The sequence below is a fragment of the Convolutriloba macropyga genome, chromosome 5 (assembly GCF_964194025.1).
Source record: "Convolutriloba macropyga chromosome 5, txConMacr16.3, whole genome shotgun sequence".
NCBI classification, from domain to species: domain Eukaryota; kingdom Metazoa; phylum Xenacoelomorpha; order Acoela; family Convolutidae; genus Convolutriloba; species Convolutriloba macropyga.
The window spans coordinates 39,665,146-39,685,564 of NC_134472.1; the positions used below are offsets into that span (position 1 = coordinate 39,665,146).

Below are 20,419 nucleotides of genomic sequence, written 5' to 3' on the forward strand. Positions count from 1 at the left end.
GCCCATTAGAGCTATTGCCCATCTTGTGATTCTCGCTGATGCTGTCTTCGGGATCTCCTCGTCTGGTGCAAAGAGATATTTGAGTGGTTTGTGGTCAGTCTGTAGGGTAAATCGTCTTCCAAGAAGGAATTGCTTCAATCTTGTGACCACAAAGACAACTGCCAGTGCTTCCCGCTCTATGTTCGAGTAGTTCTGCTCCGCTGGAGTCAATTTTCTCGATACATATATGACTGGATGTCCTTCTTGCGAAAGAACCCCGCCAATGGTTTTTTCAGAGGCGTCAGTAGTAACTGTTGCTTCTTTTTGTAAACTATATGGCTGTACAAGTGGGTTTGCACATAATTCATTTTTTATGTCTTCAAAAGCTTTTTGTTGCATTTTACCCCATGAGAAATCGCTATTTCTCATGTTATTTAAGGGTAGCATTTTTTTTGCAAAATCAGGAATCATTCTTCCGTAAAAATTAGCCAGCCCAACAAACGATTCGAGTTGTTTGTTGTTAGTTGGTGCTTTTGCATTTTTTATTTTTTCAACATGTTTGGGATCTGGTGCTATTCCCTCCTTTGAAATGGAGTATCCCAAAAAGCTAACGCTATCGACTGGTTTTGAGTTAGATTTTTTATCATTAATAGTAAAGTTTTTCTCACGTAGTCGACTCTTGACTGCAAGCATTCTATTGTCGAACTGCTCCTTGGTAGCTCCATACACCAATACATCGTCTTGAAAGATCACAACACCTTTAATTCCTTTGAGTGTTAATTCGATGCAATTCTGGAAGATTGAAGAAGAGTTTTTCAATCCCTGAGGTAGTCGGCACATCTTAAACAGTCCCTGAGATGTGTTGATTGTGCATATATCTTTAGCTTCTTCGTCAAGTTCAATTTGGTAGTAGGCATCTGAGAGGTCAATTTTGCCAAAGTATGAGGCCCCATGTAGGTTGTGGAAGATCGTCTCCATGTCCGGTATTGGGTAGTCCTCATCCATGACCTTGCCATTGATGTGCACTTTCAAGTCCACGCAAAGTCTCAGTTCTCCACTCTTCTTTCTCTGCCACACCACTGGAGATGCATTAGTGACTCCTCCTGGCTGTACCGGTTCAAGGATGCCTTGTCTGACCATTTGTTCCAGCTTCTCTGTGACTTTGTCTTGAAGAGGTAGAGGTATTTTTCTGGCTTTGCAGAACATTGGCTGTGTTCCTGGTATCAGCTTCACATGAGCTTTGTAACCCTTCACCGCAGGTAGGTGCTCGGCTGTGATGTTCACACCGTGCTTGGGTAGAAGGTCTCTACCAAGTAGTCCAAATTCTTTATCAGACTGCACAACTGCTAGTTGTTTTTGCATGAGCCTGCTTCCGTTCCACTCAACGTCGCAAGTAAGTGATCCCAGAAGCGTTAATTGATGACCATCATAAGCTTCGAGATGTCTTATCTTACCATCCAACTGAGGTTTACCAAGCTCAGTCCATATTTTTGATGATATCACTGTGCTATCTGCACCTGTGTCTACTTGCATTTTTACTTTGCAGTTATTTATTGAGATATATTCCTATGTCACAGACATGCTAAAGATTTCTTCTTTAGTATAAAACATTCCCATCTCTGATGCTGGAGATGCTTGCTCTGAAGAAACATCTTCTTCGCAAAAGTTATTCTGTTTATTGTACTTACCTTAATTTGGTTGGGGTTTGCTTCTACACATTTTTGAGAAGTGTCCCACCTTTTCACAGGTGTTGCATTTCTTACTTAGCGCTGGACAAGGTCTACTAGAGTGTGGCTTACCTCCACACCTAGTGCACATGTTGTTGCTTTTATTAGCCGTAATTTTTTCATTTGGTTTTTGAAAAGTCTTTTTGAAGTTGAACCCAACTTCTTCTTTCACCGTAAAGGGCTTATTACCTGATGAAGAACTTGCAAAAGCCATTGCTTGACTTCTGAACTGTAAACTCTCGGTCATTTCAGTAACCGACATTGCTGGTTTTGCTTTAATACCGTCTAGTAGTCTGAGTTTTGCATCAGGGTCCCTCAAACCTGAGATAAACTTTATTTTTACCAACTCCTCTTCGGGGTTGGCCGCTGTTTTCAATTTTTCGAAGTCACAATAGCGTGCTTCTTCTCTAAGACGTGCTAGGAAATCGTCGTCTGACTCCCCTACACCTTGGATTACGGACAGAAATTTAGCCCTTTCTGCCGTTACTACTCTCTCTTTAGGAGAAATATAATTTTGAATCGCCAATCTGATGTCTTTATACGGTGTGTCCATCAAATTCCTAGGACTCATTAAGCTCCTAAGTTTAATAATTGCATCTTGCCCGCACATACTAAGAAAGAGATTGGTTACCTGTAGGTCCTGTACAGTACCATCGGTGTTGACCTTGTCCTCTTTCTTCTCTGCGCGACATTTCGCCACAAAAGACATAATCCACGCAGTAGCTGATTCTGCATTCTGTAGATCCAAAATTTGGAGTCTGTCTGTAGCTGGTCTGGACACCATTGTCGTGGTCGATAACACGGGTCAAAGAATTCAATAAATTGAATTTTAAATTAAATTTTGAACTGAAAATATACAAAAATTAGCTTGTATTTATAGTGGTTATCTATGCAAAAATATACAGAGAAAATTTAGATTAGCTAAAAATATATTACATGATTGGCATGTGAATAGATCTTAACTCCGAATCCCGGAGGTGATTTTCTATTTTCATCAACATTTCATGAGAATCATATATGGCTTGGGTACAATCGAGTTGATTAGTTGGAGGTCGGTGGATGTTAGAATCAGGTTTCTGTTGGTGGGAGAATTTACTTCTGACATATGATTGATAGGTCAATAAGATAATGATAGCGCCAAAACAAAATTAGAATTGAGTTTAATTTTGTAGCCATTACTTATCGACACAGCAATAAAGTTCGTCAGGTAAGTTCTTCTTTCGTTCTTTGAAACTTTAATAAAACTTCTGAGTTTCTTGTTGTTTCACTGAAACCATCACATTCAGGATCCGTTATCATCGCACCACCCTATAAGCTTTCAAACAAGAACTCAATGTCAACCGAAAAAAAGATGTTTTGTCAACAAATCGGTACCTCATACATTCCAACATTGTTATCTTGTAATAATAACTAGCACAAATTGATATATGCAAGATGCTGCATCCGTAAAAAAAGTTCTTGCAAGTGTAAGCCAGAGTTTTAAGATTTCACTGCATCAAATAACGCCTGGCACTAACTCTTTTAATACTTAGTAAGATTAAACTGGCAACGCATCAACCAATGGACCCACCAAAATAAAAAAGGAACAATAAATATCTCCATATATACAGACTTTTCGATGGATGAAACAAAGAAGATTATAATTGCATAACGTGAAGAGTATATTATATCCATTATTCCTGTGTAAATACATATTCCAACAAAAACATTGCTTGTAATCATAACACCAACTGCGATATATATATATATATATATATATATATATATATATATAACTCTCCAGAGAAAAAATGAGTTGTTGTTATGATTACGTGCAATGTCTATTCTGGAATATGACAGAAATAAAAAAAACTGACTGGGGTCTCATTCCAAACTCGAGCGCAAGCTAAAAACCGTACAAACTGTTAAGCCATCCATCGTGAACATTTTCCGTTCTTTGGCAGCAACAGACACTCCCCGAGGCACAACGAACAGCTTCGAAACCGAATGACAGAAATCACATCGGTGTACGGTACCTTGCGCTCTTTGAGATGTTTTGTTCTTTGCATTAGATACTTTTCCTTAAAAAGTTTAATGTTTTAAGATGAATAATGTGTTTCTGATTCTTTTTTCTCGATGATTTCTTGGCATCATTTGACTAGGACCGTAAGGACCTTTTGATGACCTACGAAAAGTTATCAAATTTTTTGACAACTCTCGACGAGATGTCTTTCTCAGCTGTTACTGAAACATGGATTGAAGAGAACAATACTATTCCAGATTCTTTTCTATGTAGTAGTCATCAATTTATTGACCAACCGATATCATTAACTGAATTTGAAAGAGGGGGAGTTGTAGGCATATGGATACCCAAGCAGTTTTCAATCAAAATAGGAAGTGACTTGAACACCATCAACCAAAGTTTTTTTTGAATCATTTTGGATAGAAGTACCTGAGCCTCTGAAAGAAAAAACTGCTCATAATTGTGGCGTTTTGTTCAAACGCAAACCTTTCAAAAATCTTGCTTGATAAAATGACAACGGAAGTCTCTGTTGTTTATTCTAGCACTGACAATCTAATCTTTTTTGGAGATTACTATATAAATTTACTACAAGAAACGGGGAAAAAATTATTGAACAACTTCATTGCAGATAACGGGCTTCAGTACGTGAACTCCAAAAATTTAGCATGGACAATTGGAGGAAAATTTTCTTTGATCGACCACTGCTTTATTTCTAAAAATCAAATTCTCGAAACATATATTATAGAGTCCATACTTGAACATGATCATTTCACTATTGTATATCAATCATCATAGAAATTAGAATGTAAACAGCAAAAGATGGGTTAATTAATGCGAGATAAAAGAAGATACACAAGAAGTAAGTTTAACCGTGAAATTGCTTTGCAAGACTGGTAACTAATGTGAAATAACATTGTAGCAAATGGAATTTTTCATAAATTGATTGAAACTTTGCAATATCTATTATATAGTCACGCACTTTTGAGAAATATAGAAATGAAACAAATAAGGAGCTTAAAAAATGGCTATCAAGAGAACTGCGTAGTCTCATTAACGAAAAGCATCACGTGTTCAATGAACGGAAAAAAGATCCTAATCAAGAGCTCTAACAGTTACAAAGTACCGAGGAACAACGTCAATAGAAAATTACGTAAAGCATCTGTCGATTACACAAAATAATTTTTCATGAATCTCCAAACCTCAAAACAACAATGGAAGTGTATCAACAACAAAATTAACTCAAATAAGCAAACAGAAAAAATTGTAAAGCTGAAAGAAGGCCATAACGTAAAATCGGATGAAAAACGCATTGTTAACTGTTGGAATAATTGTTTTGCTCGTCTTTGACTTTACAGTGGCTAAATAATTGCTCCTAAGATGCCTCCTTTTAGTTTTATGGGAATGAAATTCAATTTCAGGCCGGTCATCAGATGAGACCTATACAAAGTTTTTGTCAATCTGTCAACACAAAAATCAGCTGGACCAGGGTATAGACCATCCTGAGCATTGAAAGATTGTAAGTTGACCATTGGAACACATTTAAAGTTTGCTATTAACAAGTGTATAAACACAGATACATTACATGATATTTTGAAAGAAGCATATGTCACTCCTATCTATAAGAAACGCGACAGATATAACCCTGAAAGCTATCGTCCAATTTCGGTTACTCCAACATTAGCAAAAATTTTTGAAAGACGTCTCCTGGATCAAATCTCGGAACATTTATTACTGAAAAAAATAATTAATAAAAATCAGTTTGGTTTCCAAAAACAAAAGTGGTGTCCTAATACAATAATTGCCCTGACAGAGAAGATAAATCATTACTTTGAAGAAAAAGATATATTCTTAGCAATCTTTTTGGACTTAGCGAAAGCTTTTAACTCAATATCCTTGGAGATTTTCCTTCGAAACATTGAAAAATATGGTTTTGGAGAAAACGCAATATTCCTATTGAATTTGTTTCTAATCAACAGGAAAGTGTGTTAGAAACGGAATAGTTGAATCCGACTGGACATTTATAAATCACAAGGTACTCCGTTCCACAACGTACTGTACTAGGACCACTAGTTTTAATACCTTATGTAAATGAGGAAATAGGGAAAAGTTCGAATGTTTTACAATTTGCAGATGTCACATTAACTTTAAGTCACGAAAAAAATGAACAGTGTTTAGAAGCAAAGGCTAAAAAAGTGTTTAAACTGAACATTATATGTTGCGGCTGCTCAAGAATCTCAGCGGAACCGATATATAACAGCCTGGTTCTCGAGTTTTACGCCGGTCTGGTTCTTCACTGGGTTCGATTGACTAACGATCTCGCAGAAATAATTAGTCGCTTGGACGTATTTAAAGGACTGTAACTTTAATTTTGTTGATTGAAGTTGAATCTATGTTCAATCGCGTGCTGAAGTTTGTAAGGCTTCAACCATTGTTAGTAATGTTGCTAACTTCTCATTAAGTAAGCTCAACTAACTTAGAACTCGCAAGATCTTAAGATCTAGCAAAACTTCGCAAAAAAGACTAAAGTTGTTAAGGGATCAAATTTTAGTCTATCTGAGAGCCAACTGCTCTTGGTAACAGTTTCTAATGGTTTTAAATACAATACCGTTTCACTAATCAAACAATTGGGTTAATGTAAATAATCAAATATTTGTCAATTATAACATCAACGCTACTTGTCTCTTATTGGTTAATCAAGAAAATGATTTAGGTCATTGTTTACATAGTAAATGTCAAATTACTGCAATATTTACTTTTGTTGAGATAAGCACGGATGGTTATTACGTGGCTGTGAATGCCTCGAATGTACGGTATTTCACCTTTAATGATCATCTAAAGTATCACAAAATAAAGAATTTAAGAAGTTTACCAATAAATAACAAAATATCGAAAATTGCCAATTTTGCACCAAATAAGTGCTAATAGCCACACTTGTGGGTCTGATGCAATAACGTTCGTTGGGTCCATGAGTAGCTTAGAGGTAACCCTAACCGTCTGGCATAACCTCTGGTTGCTCGGGTTTTGCCTTCCCAAAATCGGAGGGGGTGGACAAATTTTCGGTCCCAACTTGTAAATATTTTCAGTTTTGACCATTTTTGAGTTTTGACAAATTCTAAGTTTTTTCAGTTTCAAAAGTTTTTTCTTCCTATCTGATGGCTTTTTTAGCTCATTTGAAGTGGCGCCAACATCGCCGGCCCTGTTTTCGATCTCGGAAACACCATCGTAGAATACTGGCGCTAACTTCACAACTGGCCGGTTTACCTCTCCCTGTGCCATTTTGACTCTCGCTGACCTCACAACTCCGTCGTTGCCAGTGAAGATATCAATGATTCGTCCAAGTTTGTACTAACAGCGTTTCACAGAGTCATCTACTAGCCACACTAATTCGCCTTCTTTCAGGTTTCGCACATGTTCTTTTGACCACTTCGATCTCTGGTTCCATTGTGGAAGATATTCACGAGTCCATCTTTTCCAGATCATGTCGGCATATGCTTGAGCCGTTTTGAATGATTTTTCAGGTCATGGTAGCGTTCACTGGATGGCATGAATGGTGCACTGGCGTTCTCTCGTCCTAGCAAGAAATGATTTGGTGTGAGTGCTGTCAAATCTTCAGGGTCGTCGCTTACTGCTGTCAGGGGTCTTGCGTTGAGAGTCTGCTCTACAAGACACATTGATGTCCTGAGTACCTCGTCGGTGAGGCTTCTGTTGTCCAAGATTGCAATCATGACCTTCTTGCAACTTTGAACCAGTCTTTCCCAGATTCCACCAAAGTGAGGAGCTCCGGGAGGATTGAATTTCCAAACAATCTTTTTCTGTGCTAAGTCACTCTCAATCTTTGCTTTGTCCCACTCGTTCATGAATGCTTTCAGCTCATTGGCTGCTCCAACAAAATTTGTTCCGTTGTCAATGATGATGGTGTTCGGGTAGCCACGTCTTGCAATGAATCTTGTCACTGCAGCTAGACATGATTCGGTGTCCAATGATTGTGCGACTTCGATGTGTACTGCTCTCGTTGTCAGGCAAGTGAAGAGACAGCACCATCTCTTCAAGGTACGTCTTAGGAACTTGAATTCGAAAGGTCCGAAGTAGTCGACTCCGGTATGAGTGAATGGGAACACATGTTCATCAAGTCGTTCTCGGGGTAGATCCGCCATCGGTGGGTGAATTGGGTTGGCGTTCCTGTGTCTGCATTTGATGCATCTCGACTTGATTTTTCTTAATGCATTTCTCAGCCCGATGATCCAGTATTCTTATTGGAGCATGTTTCTTACGTATTCTGTGCCCTCTTGTAGGTTGTCTCGATGCGCTTTCTGCAACAGAAGTTGTACAACTGGATGTTTCGCGGTTAACAATATTGGGTGTTTTGCATTGTAATCAATGTTTGAATGCTTCAGTCGGCCTTTCACTCTAATTATTCCATCTTCCTCTATGAAGGATGACAATTTGGCGATGTTTAAAGTTTTGGAGATTTCTTTGCTGTTGGCTATAGACTTCGAAACATTCGGGAAACTTTCGTTTTGAACAAATCGAAACAGTATTTGCTCTGCTTGATGAATTTCTACTGCTTTGAGGGTACCCTTCTGCTTTGTCTTGAACCTCATGCAGTAGGCAATGAAGTTTCTAATTCGGTTGAAGGTACTGTATCGTCTCCAGTCAAATAGTTGGTCTAGTTTTGTTTCTGCTGCTACAGTACTCGTAACTTGCTCGGGTTCGAGTTCGTGCTCTTGGCACCACGGCTTTGACCACTTTTCTTCATCTGCCTGGAGCCATGCCGCCCGTTTAGCCATACGGACTCCTTGAGGCCTTCGATGGAAATTCCTCGGGTTCCAATGTCGGCAGGGTTTTCGACACCTCTGACATGTCTCCATTGATCCGTCGATGAGTTTTCCAGTATTTCCGCTGCTCTGTTCGCAACGAACACTTGTTGTTTCTTGTGCGCTGCCTTTAGCCACTATAGCACTGTTGATGAGTCGGTCCAATGATAGATTTTGTCAATTCTGACATCATGCTCGTTTAGAATCTGCTTTCTGAGACGAACTCCGTAGACTGCGGCTTGAAGTTCTAACTTCGGTATCGTCATGTGTCTGATGGGTGCCACACGGCATTTCCCTATTACATATGTCAATTTTAGGGTTGCTTCATCTTGCAGATATTTTACAATGCACATTGCTTCCTCTGATGCACCTGTAAAGATGTGAAGTCTCAGGTTTGTGCACCCGTTTTCAAAATAAAGTCGATTTATCGACATCGTCCTTATTTCTCTCAACTCAGAGCACCAATCACTGAACAGTGTTGAGTGTTCTGCTGACAACTCTTTGTCCCACGCTTGTCCCATTGCTGTCCAAATGCTTTTGAGTAGGAAAAGCATTCTTATCGAAAAGGGTGAGCAAATCCCAAGTGGGTCGAACACTGCTGAGACAAAGGATAGGACAATTCTCTGAGTTATTTTTGCTGGAACTTCTTGCTCAGTTCCACGACAGACTATGAGACTATCTGTGTCAACATTCCAGTTGAGTCCTAGGATTGATGATGATTGTGGTTCTGCTTCGAACGTTTTCACAACTTTCGTTGACCTGTCTGTCTCTGGGATCTGTGACTTGACTTCATCGTCACTTGTTATCCATTTCATCAATTTGAATCCACCTTTGTTAAGGATCTCTCTGACTTTCTGGTAGGTTTTGATCGCTTCTTGAGGGGTTCTGACTGACTTGAGGAAGTCGTCCATGTAGAAGTTTCGCTGAACCGCTTTGACAACACTTTCGTTGTTGACTGCATTATCTTTCGCCACTTGATGCAAAGCGTAATTTGCACAAGTCGGCGAGCTTTTCGCCCCAAAAACGTGTCGTTTATACTCATAGAATTCTATTCTCTGCTCTGGATCTTCTCTCCATAAGAATTGTAAACATCGGCTGTCATCGTTTGGGACAGCTACTTGAAGAAACATTGCTTCTATGTCGGCTAAAGCTATTTGGTGTTCTCGTAAGCGAAATATGATTCCGATCAAACTCTGCAGCAGGTTTGGTCCAGATAGAAGTTTGTCGTTCAGGGCTACACCTTGATATTTTAATGCTGCGTTGCATACTCTTATGACTTTTTCGGGTTTATGCGGGTTTATGACAGGATGATGTGGTAAATACCATTGCAGTTTGTCTCTGGTTTCATTCAGTTCAGCTTGATCTACTTTCCGAACGTATCCAGCGTTAACATCCGTGTCAATGGATTCCTGATAGCGCTTTCGTAGAGTCTCGTCTTTCTCTAGGCGTCGCTCTAGGGACTTGAGTTGCCCCATTGCAGAGTAGAAGTTGTTCGGTAACTTCACTTCGTCCTCTCGCCACAGAAGTCCTACTTCATATCTTTCATCGTTGAATCGCGTTGTTTGCTCCGACGTCTTGATTGCTCGTTGCTCTTCCTTTGAATGTCCGGTGACATCGCAGTTTGAAGCGTAGGACTCGATATCCCACCACTTACTCAACTGGTTTGCTAGTTTGTCATCTGCAATTGATGTTGCTGTTGTGGCAAGAGTTGCTGCCCGCTTCGCTGGTAGCGGACCACTTAAGGCCCAGCCAATCTTTGATTTCAGTGCCCATGGTGCAGCTTTGTCTTCTGACTTCTTGAATTCAAAAGGGTGATGAATGTCGTAACAATCTTGTCCAAGAATCACTTGAACATCGTTTAGATTGTAGCTCTGATCTGGAAAATTCCTCAAATGTGGGTAGCGGTCTTTCAACTCTTGCAGCTCCACAATCTGGTCATCCAACTTCAATTTCTCGTGCACATAGAATTGCACTGTTGTCAATGGTCGAGACTTCTCATGGGCTGACACAGCTATCGGCACTATTTCAGTCTTTACGTCCTGTGATCCATGGATCCCTGCTACTGATAGAGATGCTTTTCGGCCTTGGAGTTGGAGTTTTGACACCACTGATTTGTCCAAAAATGAGATTGTGGGTCCCGAATCACACATTGCTAGTACATTTAGGCTTAAGTCTCTGTTTGTCAGCTTGATTCGTACAACTGGGAGTACTCCTTGGGTGATGTTAGTTGCTACTGCCGTTGTAGCATCTGAGACATTCTTTTTTGTAGTTCCTTCTTCGGTAATTCGCTGTGCAAAATTCTGTTGTGCCGCCTTCCACAGCTGGGTACACTGCATGTCCTGCTTCTGCAGTCCTTCGACATGTGACCTGGTTTCAAACAATTAAAACACAGTCGAAACTTCTGGACATGCTCTTGTCGTTCATTTACTTTCATTGATTTGAATTTTTCACATGTCCAAATGGGGTGTTGTCCGTCTTTGAAGGGACATTCGAAATTGTTGTGTTTGCTCGACTCTTCAGCGTTTGAAGCAAAGGTACTCATCTTCGGTTTATTACGGCTTTGAAATTTGTTTCTGTCAAACGACGAGCTTGTCTGTTCTAACAAGTTCTCATGAATTGCAGCTTTGGAGGCAAGCCACTCTTTGAAAACAATCAGGTTGCCTCTCAGTATTCGCCGATCTTGCATGTACTGCAACCACTGTTCTCTCAGTTGCGGAGAAAGTTTTCTAATTGTTGAACTTAGCCCTCCTGCTGATTCTAGGTCGGAAGTATATCCAAGTTGAGTCAAAGTGTTTACTACATTTGTTACCACATTTGCGAGTTTGACGATGCTCGTAGAATCGTCATGCCGAACTGGAGAATGATCATGTATTTTCTTGAATTGAGCGTTGACTATGAAATCTGATCTGCCATACTTCTCACAGAGTATATCCCAAGCATGATAGTATGATTGTGAGCTGAATCCCATTCCCGATATTGCTGCTTTTGCTTGACCCGTGAGGCTAGTCTTCAGGTATTGCATCTTTTCCGTATCGCTGATTGGCTTTTGATGCACAACAACATCAAAAAGACCTGACCACTCTGGCCACTCCAGTGGGTCTCCTGAAAACTCAGTCAGTTTTAGTTTTGGCAAGCCACTGGCATCACGGCTTAATACTGGTTGGTAAATGACTTGGGGTGTGGTGTGACTCATTGTGCTCCTGTTTTTGCTCTCGGCAGACCTGTTTCGAGAGTTGTTGATGGGACTCTGACTCCTGTTTCTAGTTTGAACTGCTGACGTTCCCTGTTGCTGAAACGTCGTTCTTGTCAACGGCGGTGCTGGTGGGTCCGTTACTCTAATTGGTTTAAGGACTTCTGGTTTCTTGAGAATGATTGGTTCTGTCAGTTGCGTTGAGAAAAGTCTTTCATCCGGTTGGAACAGTGGGGTAGTTTTCGGGTAGGTGCTGAAACGTTTGTCAGCTCTGTCCTTGGTGACATTCGCTGGAGGGTCGATAACAACATTTGGAGATAGTAGCCGTCTATGGACAGACTGTTGAGCCACTGATTCTGCCCACCCTGCTGTTCGTTCGTGATTTCGTTTTGATCCTACACTTTCTATCTCATCTGCCACTGATCCAGATGCTCTTGAGCTTCCTTTGGTCAGCTCAAGTTTCATACGTCTTTCTTCTTCTTCTTCCTCTGCTTTCATTTGTTTTCAAGTGCTCGCGCATGCTGTCGAAGACGCAGTTCATCTTCTTGTTGTTGCATCTTTAGACGTAACTCTTGTTGTTGTTGTTGTTGTTGTTGTTGTTGTTGTTGTTGTTGTTGTTGTTGTTGTTGTTGTTGTTGTTGTTGCTGTTGTAAACTTAACTCTTCTTGCTGGCGACGAAGTTCTATTTCTTCACACTCCTGCTCTAACTCCAACTGGCGCTCTCGCAGTCGTTCCTTTGTTTCTTTCTTTGCTCTTAGGTTTTCGAGCTCCATTTCTTCGATCTGTCTACTTCTCGATGATCGCGAGTTGGCGATACTGGGTTGTTTTCTGCTTCCATGTGTAGCAGAATGCTTGGAAGAGACCTCGGCCTTCTCCTCAGCGTTTTCTATTGCTCCATTTCCTGTATCAATTACAGTTTCATCGTTTGGGTCTTTGTCACCAGCCGATGTAGTTGTCACTAACGATGTTTGGTTTCCACAATCCTTGCTGAGCCTGTACTGTTTGATCAAGTCTTGATAGTGACTCCTAACATTACTGAAATTCGCAAACCCATGGGGACAATTTTCTGTCTTCAATATTCGATGAGCTTCTGCGTAAATTTCATCTAGCTTTTCTAAAAACCGTTCCGCCTGATCACACAGTATCTGTTTTTCGGAGTCGCTTAAATTTTCTGATTTCAATTTCTTTTCGAGTTCTAACAATTCGTTCTCGATTGGAACAGAATCGTCCAATAATTTGTACCATCGCAATGTATTTTTCCGGTAGTCGACGACTACTGCGTGACAATCTTCAATGTCTCGGAGATCTGGTACTTTGTCAACTACCCATCGCAAAACTTTCCTCTTCTCTTTTAACATACGCTTGGTGTCATTGTCAAGGTTTTCAAAATATTTTGGTTTTAATAGTAACCTTTGCTGTTGTCGGTTGTCTTCCAAGTTGTCGTACGTCTCGAAGAAACATCGATAAGCACCATCGGCCGTCATTGTTTTGTTTTGTGTCAGATAGCCATCTAGCTCGTTGAGGTGTCTGGAGAAGGACTTGAGTAGGTCAGCTTGCTCTTTCTCTAACGTCTTGAGTTGACCACTCGCCTTCCAATCGTCTGTCTACCAGTGTCTCTTATGACTTCTTTGGCCATCGTTGCTGGATGTGTTTTGGTCCACCAGGTTGAATCGAAGATTCGTTGCTGTTCGTGTAACTGCTATTGTTGTTGTCCGGGTCGGCGGACCAAATGTTGCGGCTGCTCAAGAATCTCAGCGGAACCGATATATCACAGCCTGGTTCTCGAGTTTTACGCCGGCCTGGTTCTTCACTGGGTTCGATTGACTAACGATCTCGCAGAAATAATTAGTCGCTCGGACGTATTTAAAGGACTGTAACTTTAATTTTGTTGATTGAAGTTAAGAAAATCCTTAGTGATAATCTATGTTCAATCTCGTGCTGAAGTTTGTAAGGCTTCAACCAGTGTTAGTAATGTTGCTAACTTCTTGTTAAGTAAGCTCAACTAACTTAGAACTTGCAAGATCTTAAGATCTAGCAAAACTTAGCAAAAAAGACTAAAGTTGTTAAAGAATCAAATTTTAGTCTATCTGAGAGCCAACTGCTCTTGGTAACAGTTTCTAATGGTTCTAAATACAATACGGTTTCACTAATCAAACAATTGGGTTAAATCAAATAAATATTTGTCAATTATAACATCATCGCTACTTGTCTCTGATTGGTTAATCAAGAAAATGATTTAGGTCATTGTTTACATAGTAAATGTCAAATTACTGCAATATTTACTTTTGTTCACATAAGCACGGATGGTTATTACGTGGCTGTTAATGCCTCGAATGTACGGTATTTCACCTTTAATGATTATCTAAAGTATCATAAACTAAACAATTTAAGAAGTTTACCAATAAATAACAAAATATCGAAAAATGCCAATTTTGCACCAAATAAGTGCTGTTAGCCACACTTGCGGGTCTGATGCAATAACGTTCGTTGGGTCCATGAGTAGCTTAGAGGTAACCCTAACCGTCAGCCATAACCTCGGGTTGCTCGGGTTTTGCCTTACCAAAATCGGAGGGGGTGGACAAATTTTCGGTCCCAACTTGTAAAATTTTTCAGTTTTGACCATTTTTGAGTTTTGACAAATTCTAAGTTTTTTCAGTTTCAAAAGTTATTTCTTCCTATCTGATGGTTTTTTTAGCTCATTTGAAGTGGCGCCAACATTATATGAAGCAAAAAAAGTTAACTCTAAATGAAGGGAAAACAATAATAATGGTTTTCAAAAATGAAAAGTCACCAACTATCAATTGCATTGAATTTAAAAGTCATACCATGAAACCAAGATGAATGCAAATATTTAGGTGTTATTCTTGACAAAGAGTTGACATTCCAAAAACAACTTAATAATGTGATCAGTGAAATGGCTTTAGCTTTCAGATCAATTTGGTACAAAATCAAATATCTTTAAAGGCTCGAATAAATCTCTTTAGATCACTTGTTTTGTCGCATTTAGAATTTAGTGCTATTTTTTTCAAAGTTTGCCGACCTACTCAATTGACAGAATGAACAAACAAATTTCATGGGACATAAAAGTTTGCTTTTTTGAACAAAATATGACTGCTCATAAACTACTTCTTGAAAATAAAATACTTCCCGCAGAACTTCAAATAGCAAAAACTTCATTAATTAGAATTTTCGATATTGTCCAACAAACAAACATACAAGACCAAAAGTAATTCAGAATAATCGAGACGTTGAAATTAAATTAATTAACTGTACATATCATTTTTCTCTCACAACAAAATGTAAATCAAAATGGAGTCAAAATTCAATTATAAGAAACGTTCGATGGAATGAACTTCCTAGGGCTCTGAGGAAGGAAAAATCAGAGAAAAAATTAAAAGATGAATTAAAGGAAGAGATGCAAAAAAGACACGAACGAGTTCCAATGGACAAAAAAAATTGAAGGCTTTAAAAAAATTATTTTTATAAAATAATTCACGAAAACTAGAAACTGAACCTTAGTTTTTTTTAATATTATATTTAGTTATTCAAAGGAAAAATATAGTATGTTTGATTTATTATGTTGCAATATGTAACTCTAACCTTGTGGTTATTCGAATTTACATGTTTGAGTTTTGAAGAAAAAAAATTTGCATTTTTTTTACTAAGATGTTTTTTTTATTTCTATTTCTGCCTTTTCAACTTGGTAGCATGGATCGTGGAAGACAGATGCGAATACATGATGCTAGTAAAAAAAGTTCGAAAGCAAATATTGAGACAATAGATTGAAAATCGTATATTGGCCAGACAATCAGATATAGAAAAAATTCACATACACAACGTATAACATGCTCGGTCTTGAGACGTTTGGTTGTGATAGTTTCATATCAAGTCAATTGACACCTGATGTATGGCCAAATGCGCTCAATCTATATTTAAGCTCACAAACAACGCTTAATTACAGCCAATAAATGAAATTGTAAATTTCAATGTGTCCCACTTAAAGTGTTGTCAATCTATTGTCCTTTTGGTCCATTGTCTGGTCCCGGAGAATATATACTTGCCTGAAATGCATTTAGTACCTAATGAAGCTGTTTTGTATTGTTTTGTTGTAGCGACGCAGAGGTATCCTTCTGCGCGGAGAAGGCCCTGGAGAACTGTCTATCTAACATAATGAGTGAAGCTGTAGGACACACATTTAACCCTGTCATGAAGCCCAGACTAGTGGCAGAGAGCCTTCACAGGGAGGACAGTCTCCTGTGATGCCATTTTAAAACCAACACAGATTTAATCACTGCTGTATAACGACTAACATTACCAGAAACATTAACTGTTAGCGTTGACGCCTTTATTTGTTCTATTGACTATCAAAAAAATTTCGAACAAAGCAAACAAAATATTTTCTGCGAAATATAGGAAGTAGTTCGGCGAAGTCTGCCAATAAATGCTGACACGAACAAGTGCGAGTATTTGACATGAAGGGTGTATTGTCTATTTTTATCAATTTTTCGACTGATATTCGAATAACAATTTATTATGATTAACAACTATAATTTTAATTAGCTTGGACAAATAACTTGTTTATCACAACTCTGGTCGTCAGTACAATAGATCAACAGTCTAATGAATCAAATAACAGCAGTCTGTTTCATTTTTCCTCGAGTGAAATAGTCGTTTCTGATGGTAGTTGATAGCGCTTATGACTAATATCTACATTACAATTTACAATTAATACGCATACAGCAAGAATCCAACGCAAAATTTTCATTTTTCCCATTTTCAGAGTGGAATCTTCAATCGTAGCCAGCATTCATTTAAGTCAGAAAATATTTTTTGACAGAATTTGTATAAAGGTGTATCATTCGCGAATTTTTAAATGTAAATTGTAAATAGAATCAATTGTAAAATCATTGAATAAAATATTATTTTATCCAAGTTTTCCACCGTTATTTTCTTAAGTTAACTTCTTGGAGAGTTTCTGAGAAATTACGCGTTGGCTGACTTAGACCAGAAGTAAATCTTGCAAGACGATGTGCTAAAGATCGTTCTGGTTGACCTATATGTTGTCACTGGTTCTCATCATCTTTCATTATGCGCAGAAATGGTTGTTGCGTGTATTTTAAGACATAGATTGAAAAAAAACAAAAACTACCTAAGTTCAGTTAGTGAAGGATAAATCGTTACTGTTCCATTGAGCAATACTAACGCAACTTTTGAACCTCTTAGGAAATTAAAACTAATATTTCGAGATTTACAAAATTAAGCGCTTCGTTTATCTTTGAAATAAATTGCACTGTTTGAGAACACTTGTGTCCCATAGATCAACTTATACACTTCGGCTGGTTTTTCGTTTTTGTACTCTGATTATGAAAAGAAACATATGTTCTCATGAAAAGAGTCCTTTGTAAAATTTCATTGTCATTCTTTCAAATTCTTTTTATTATAACATCCGAAACCAACCCTGGTTAACAAAAGAGGAAGGACTTGAATACAGAAATTAAACGATGATCATGGGTGAACAATTTAGCGCAGAGTGTGGTCAATTCTGAAGCCTGGTCAATTCAAGATAAGCCCAGGTTTAGCTAGTGTCCCATTCGGTTAATTTTGTATACACGACAGTATAAATCTTTGCAAAATCTTTAAACAATCACCTAATTTGTACAGCTGAAGCAAACATTTTAATGCCAGCTGTTTAAAAACAATTTTGTGTTAACGATTTAACTGAAAATTTCGATGTAGTTTGCCGATGATACAGCAAAGTTTGCCGATGATACAGCAAAGTTTGCCAATGATACAGCAATTCTATGTCATGCAAAGAATGAAGCAAATTTGCAGCTAATAGCTGAAGATACATTAAACACGACAGATCAATATATGAAACAAAACAGGTTAACCTTGAATGAGGAAAAACGGAGTTAATGGTGTTCAGGAATGAAAAATTGCCCATCATTGAAACTGGCGATTTCAGGGGACACCGATTGGAAGCATCTGAAAAATGTAGATATTTAGGTGTAATAATTGATAGGGAACTGACATACCAAAATCAACTAAATAAAGTTATCAGTAAAATGGCTTCAGCAATCAGATCATTATATTTGGTTCGTTATCAGGTACCGTTAAAAACAAGAATAAACCTTTTTAAATCACTAGTTTTGTCTCATTTAGATTTTAGTGCGATGTTTTTTCAAAAATTAACATCTTACTCTATTGACAGGATTAACAAACAGATAAACTGGGGCATAAAAATTGCTTTATGAAAACCAAATACGATACTGCCAGAGATCTACTTCTGGAGACTAAAATTCTTCCAGCAGAGCTCCAAATAACACGGGTGTCATTAAATAGGTTTTTCAATATTCTCCAACAAACAAGAAATCGCTCCGTTAAACATTTCAGATTTTCAGAAAACGTGCCAATTATTGCAAACAAACGAACCCTTAACCTTTTCTTACAACCAAAATGTAAGTCAAAATGGAGTAATGCTTCAATTGTTCGTAACTTTATTCGAAAATGGAACACACTTCCAATTACAATTAGAAAAGAAACGTCGAAGAACAAATTTAAACAAAAAGTTACAGCGGAAATGCTTAAAGGGCACGAGTTCCAATAGACAGAAGGGTTGCAGGATTCAAACATATTTTTTATTAAACTATTTTGAAAAAACTGAACCTTAGTTTGTTATGAATTAAAATAATAATGTTTGAAAATAAATTTCTAACATGTAATATTAACCAAGTTGTTAGTTTTATTTACATGTTACAGATTTTTAAAAAAATAGCAAGATGGCAGTGGAGTTAAAGTTGAAGTCATTTTATCATGTAAAGATGAAGCCAGTTTTTTTTACCTGACACTGAAAAATTAAAGTTTGCTACTGATTTGACGCACAAATTGGCTATTGGATTGAGAGCGAAATTGACGGTTTACTGTCAAAACCCCGTATTCTACATGCTAAAATTTTTGCACTTTTAACTTTGCTTCTTGTTTATGATACATCAATTCACGATGGCCGAAGCCAATATTACAAAAGTCAAAACTTCCCGGCAAAAAAGTGGGAAATTGACTTTGTCCAAATAAAACGTGTAAAACAGTAACTCTCCGATAAAGGAGACTGAACATGACTTTATATTACTGAATTTACATTGCAAGAAACGTGTTCTTTACACATAGAGTACATTCCTTTTCAAAAGGGGAAAATGAATCAGAGAATAAACGAAAGAAGTAAGTAAAAGGAAAACCAAAGAAAGCAAGAGTGGTAGATATAAAGGGATTGAAAAGAGGACAAGAAGAAAAGATTGATTAAAAGCAGAATGAAACCAGGAAAAAACATAGAATAAGTCTTATTTAGAGGTCATTTTGAAGTTTTATAGCTCGCAAAAGCGCTCGAAATTAGAAATTTTAATATCTAACAAGTCTGCAGCGTCTCTGTTACCGATTGGTCGGATCGCGTACCAGTAGATTGGTAATTGCAAACAAATTGCAGTCTTCATCTGTGATAACCATTTATAAAATAGTGAATTTTAGTAAACGGCATGTAGACAGGAAAATAAAAAATGCTAATCTGGTAGGCGAAAACTCTACGAAAATTAATCAAAATGAGTGATGAATTTAATTTTTTTCCTGCATTTTAAATCTTGTTTATACGTGTAAAAGACTTGTATGTACAGATTTCAATCAGAAAATGACTGGAAGGTGAAAACAAAAAAAAGCTTAAAGGTATGTTTATAACCACTAGAGGCAATTCTTGGTAAATCACATATTTAAAATTTTGGAAAATTTAACAGTCTTTAGAACTCGGTTTCTATAGAAAAAGTTTTTACTATTTAGTATGAATGCAAATTATTATTTTTGAAAAGATTTCCAATTTTTTTAAAAAAAAATAAATTTCCACATTTAAAAAACTCCATTTTCTTCTAAATTTCTATGACATGCAAGTAACAATCTTGACGAGTTACTGGTTGTGATATTCAGGGAACATATCAAGCCCAGACTTTTTTCTTCATTTTTAAGAATGTAATTGTGAGGCATTTTTTTCTTTCAGGGAAAAATTTGGTCCCCGCCCGTTGAGTGTTGAAATAACTTAAAAACTGGTCGATAAAGTGTGGCGAGAAATTGCTCTAAATGACGAAAAAGTTGCTGGACATTTACTGTTAGTTAGCTTCTATTGCATTAATCTGTTGCTCGATCTAAACAATTTTGTGATCCTGCCTGTAGGCTCGTCAACACAAAGTTTACGTATCAACACAAACTAATTGTGTTGCAAATTTTACTGCGTATGTTTGATTCATGCCCTTTAATAACTTCTTGGTTAAAATTTGTGAAAAAGTTGCCATTGTTCCAACAAAGCTAAAAAGCTCATTAAGAAATTCGACACGAAATGACCAAATAAAAATGCAAGGCATGCATGCTCGTGTAACATTGACAAAATTTAATAGCGTAAATGCATAATTCACCTATTTTTAGCAAACGATTTGGGAAAAGCCTCGGCTCGGGGAACTTTTTCAAAGATTCGCGAATAGAAAAACGAATATAACCTTCTGACTCAATTATCGTAGCTGTCATAATAATTCGTCGTAATGGAGCGCAATTGCCACTCATCAAGAGCTGTTCAGATGAAGTTCACAGCAGTATTTTAGTTCATGTTTTTGTAGTAATCACTTTTCTCTGTCTTGCTTCTTCTGAATCCATTTAACTCACCCTCACTCTCACAAGA

At 37.8% G+C, this 20,419-nt stretch overlaps 1 protein-coding gene across 1 annotated transcript in view; it reads left to right on the forward strand.

Moving 5' to 3' along the window:
• Positions 1-16,620, forward strand: part of LOC142340366 (cilia- and flagella-associated protein 65-like) — a 113,986-nt gene extending 97,366 nt beyond the window's left edge. The window contains exon 15 of the mRNA XM_075390941.1: positions 15,825-16,620. Coding sequence (XP_075247056.1) covers positions 15,825-15,972 — 148 coding nt within the window. The 3' untranslated portion in view covers positions 15,973-16,620. The remainder of the gene's footprint in view (positions 1-15,824) is intronic.
• The last annotated feature ends 3,799 nt before the right edge of the window (positions 16,621-20,419 follow it).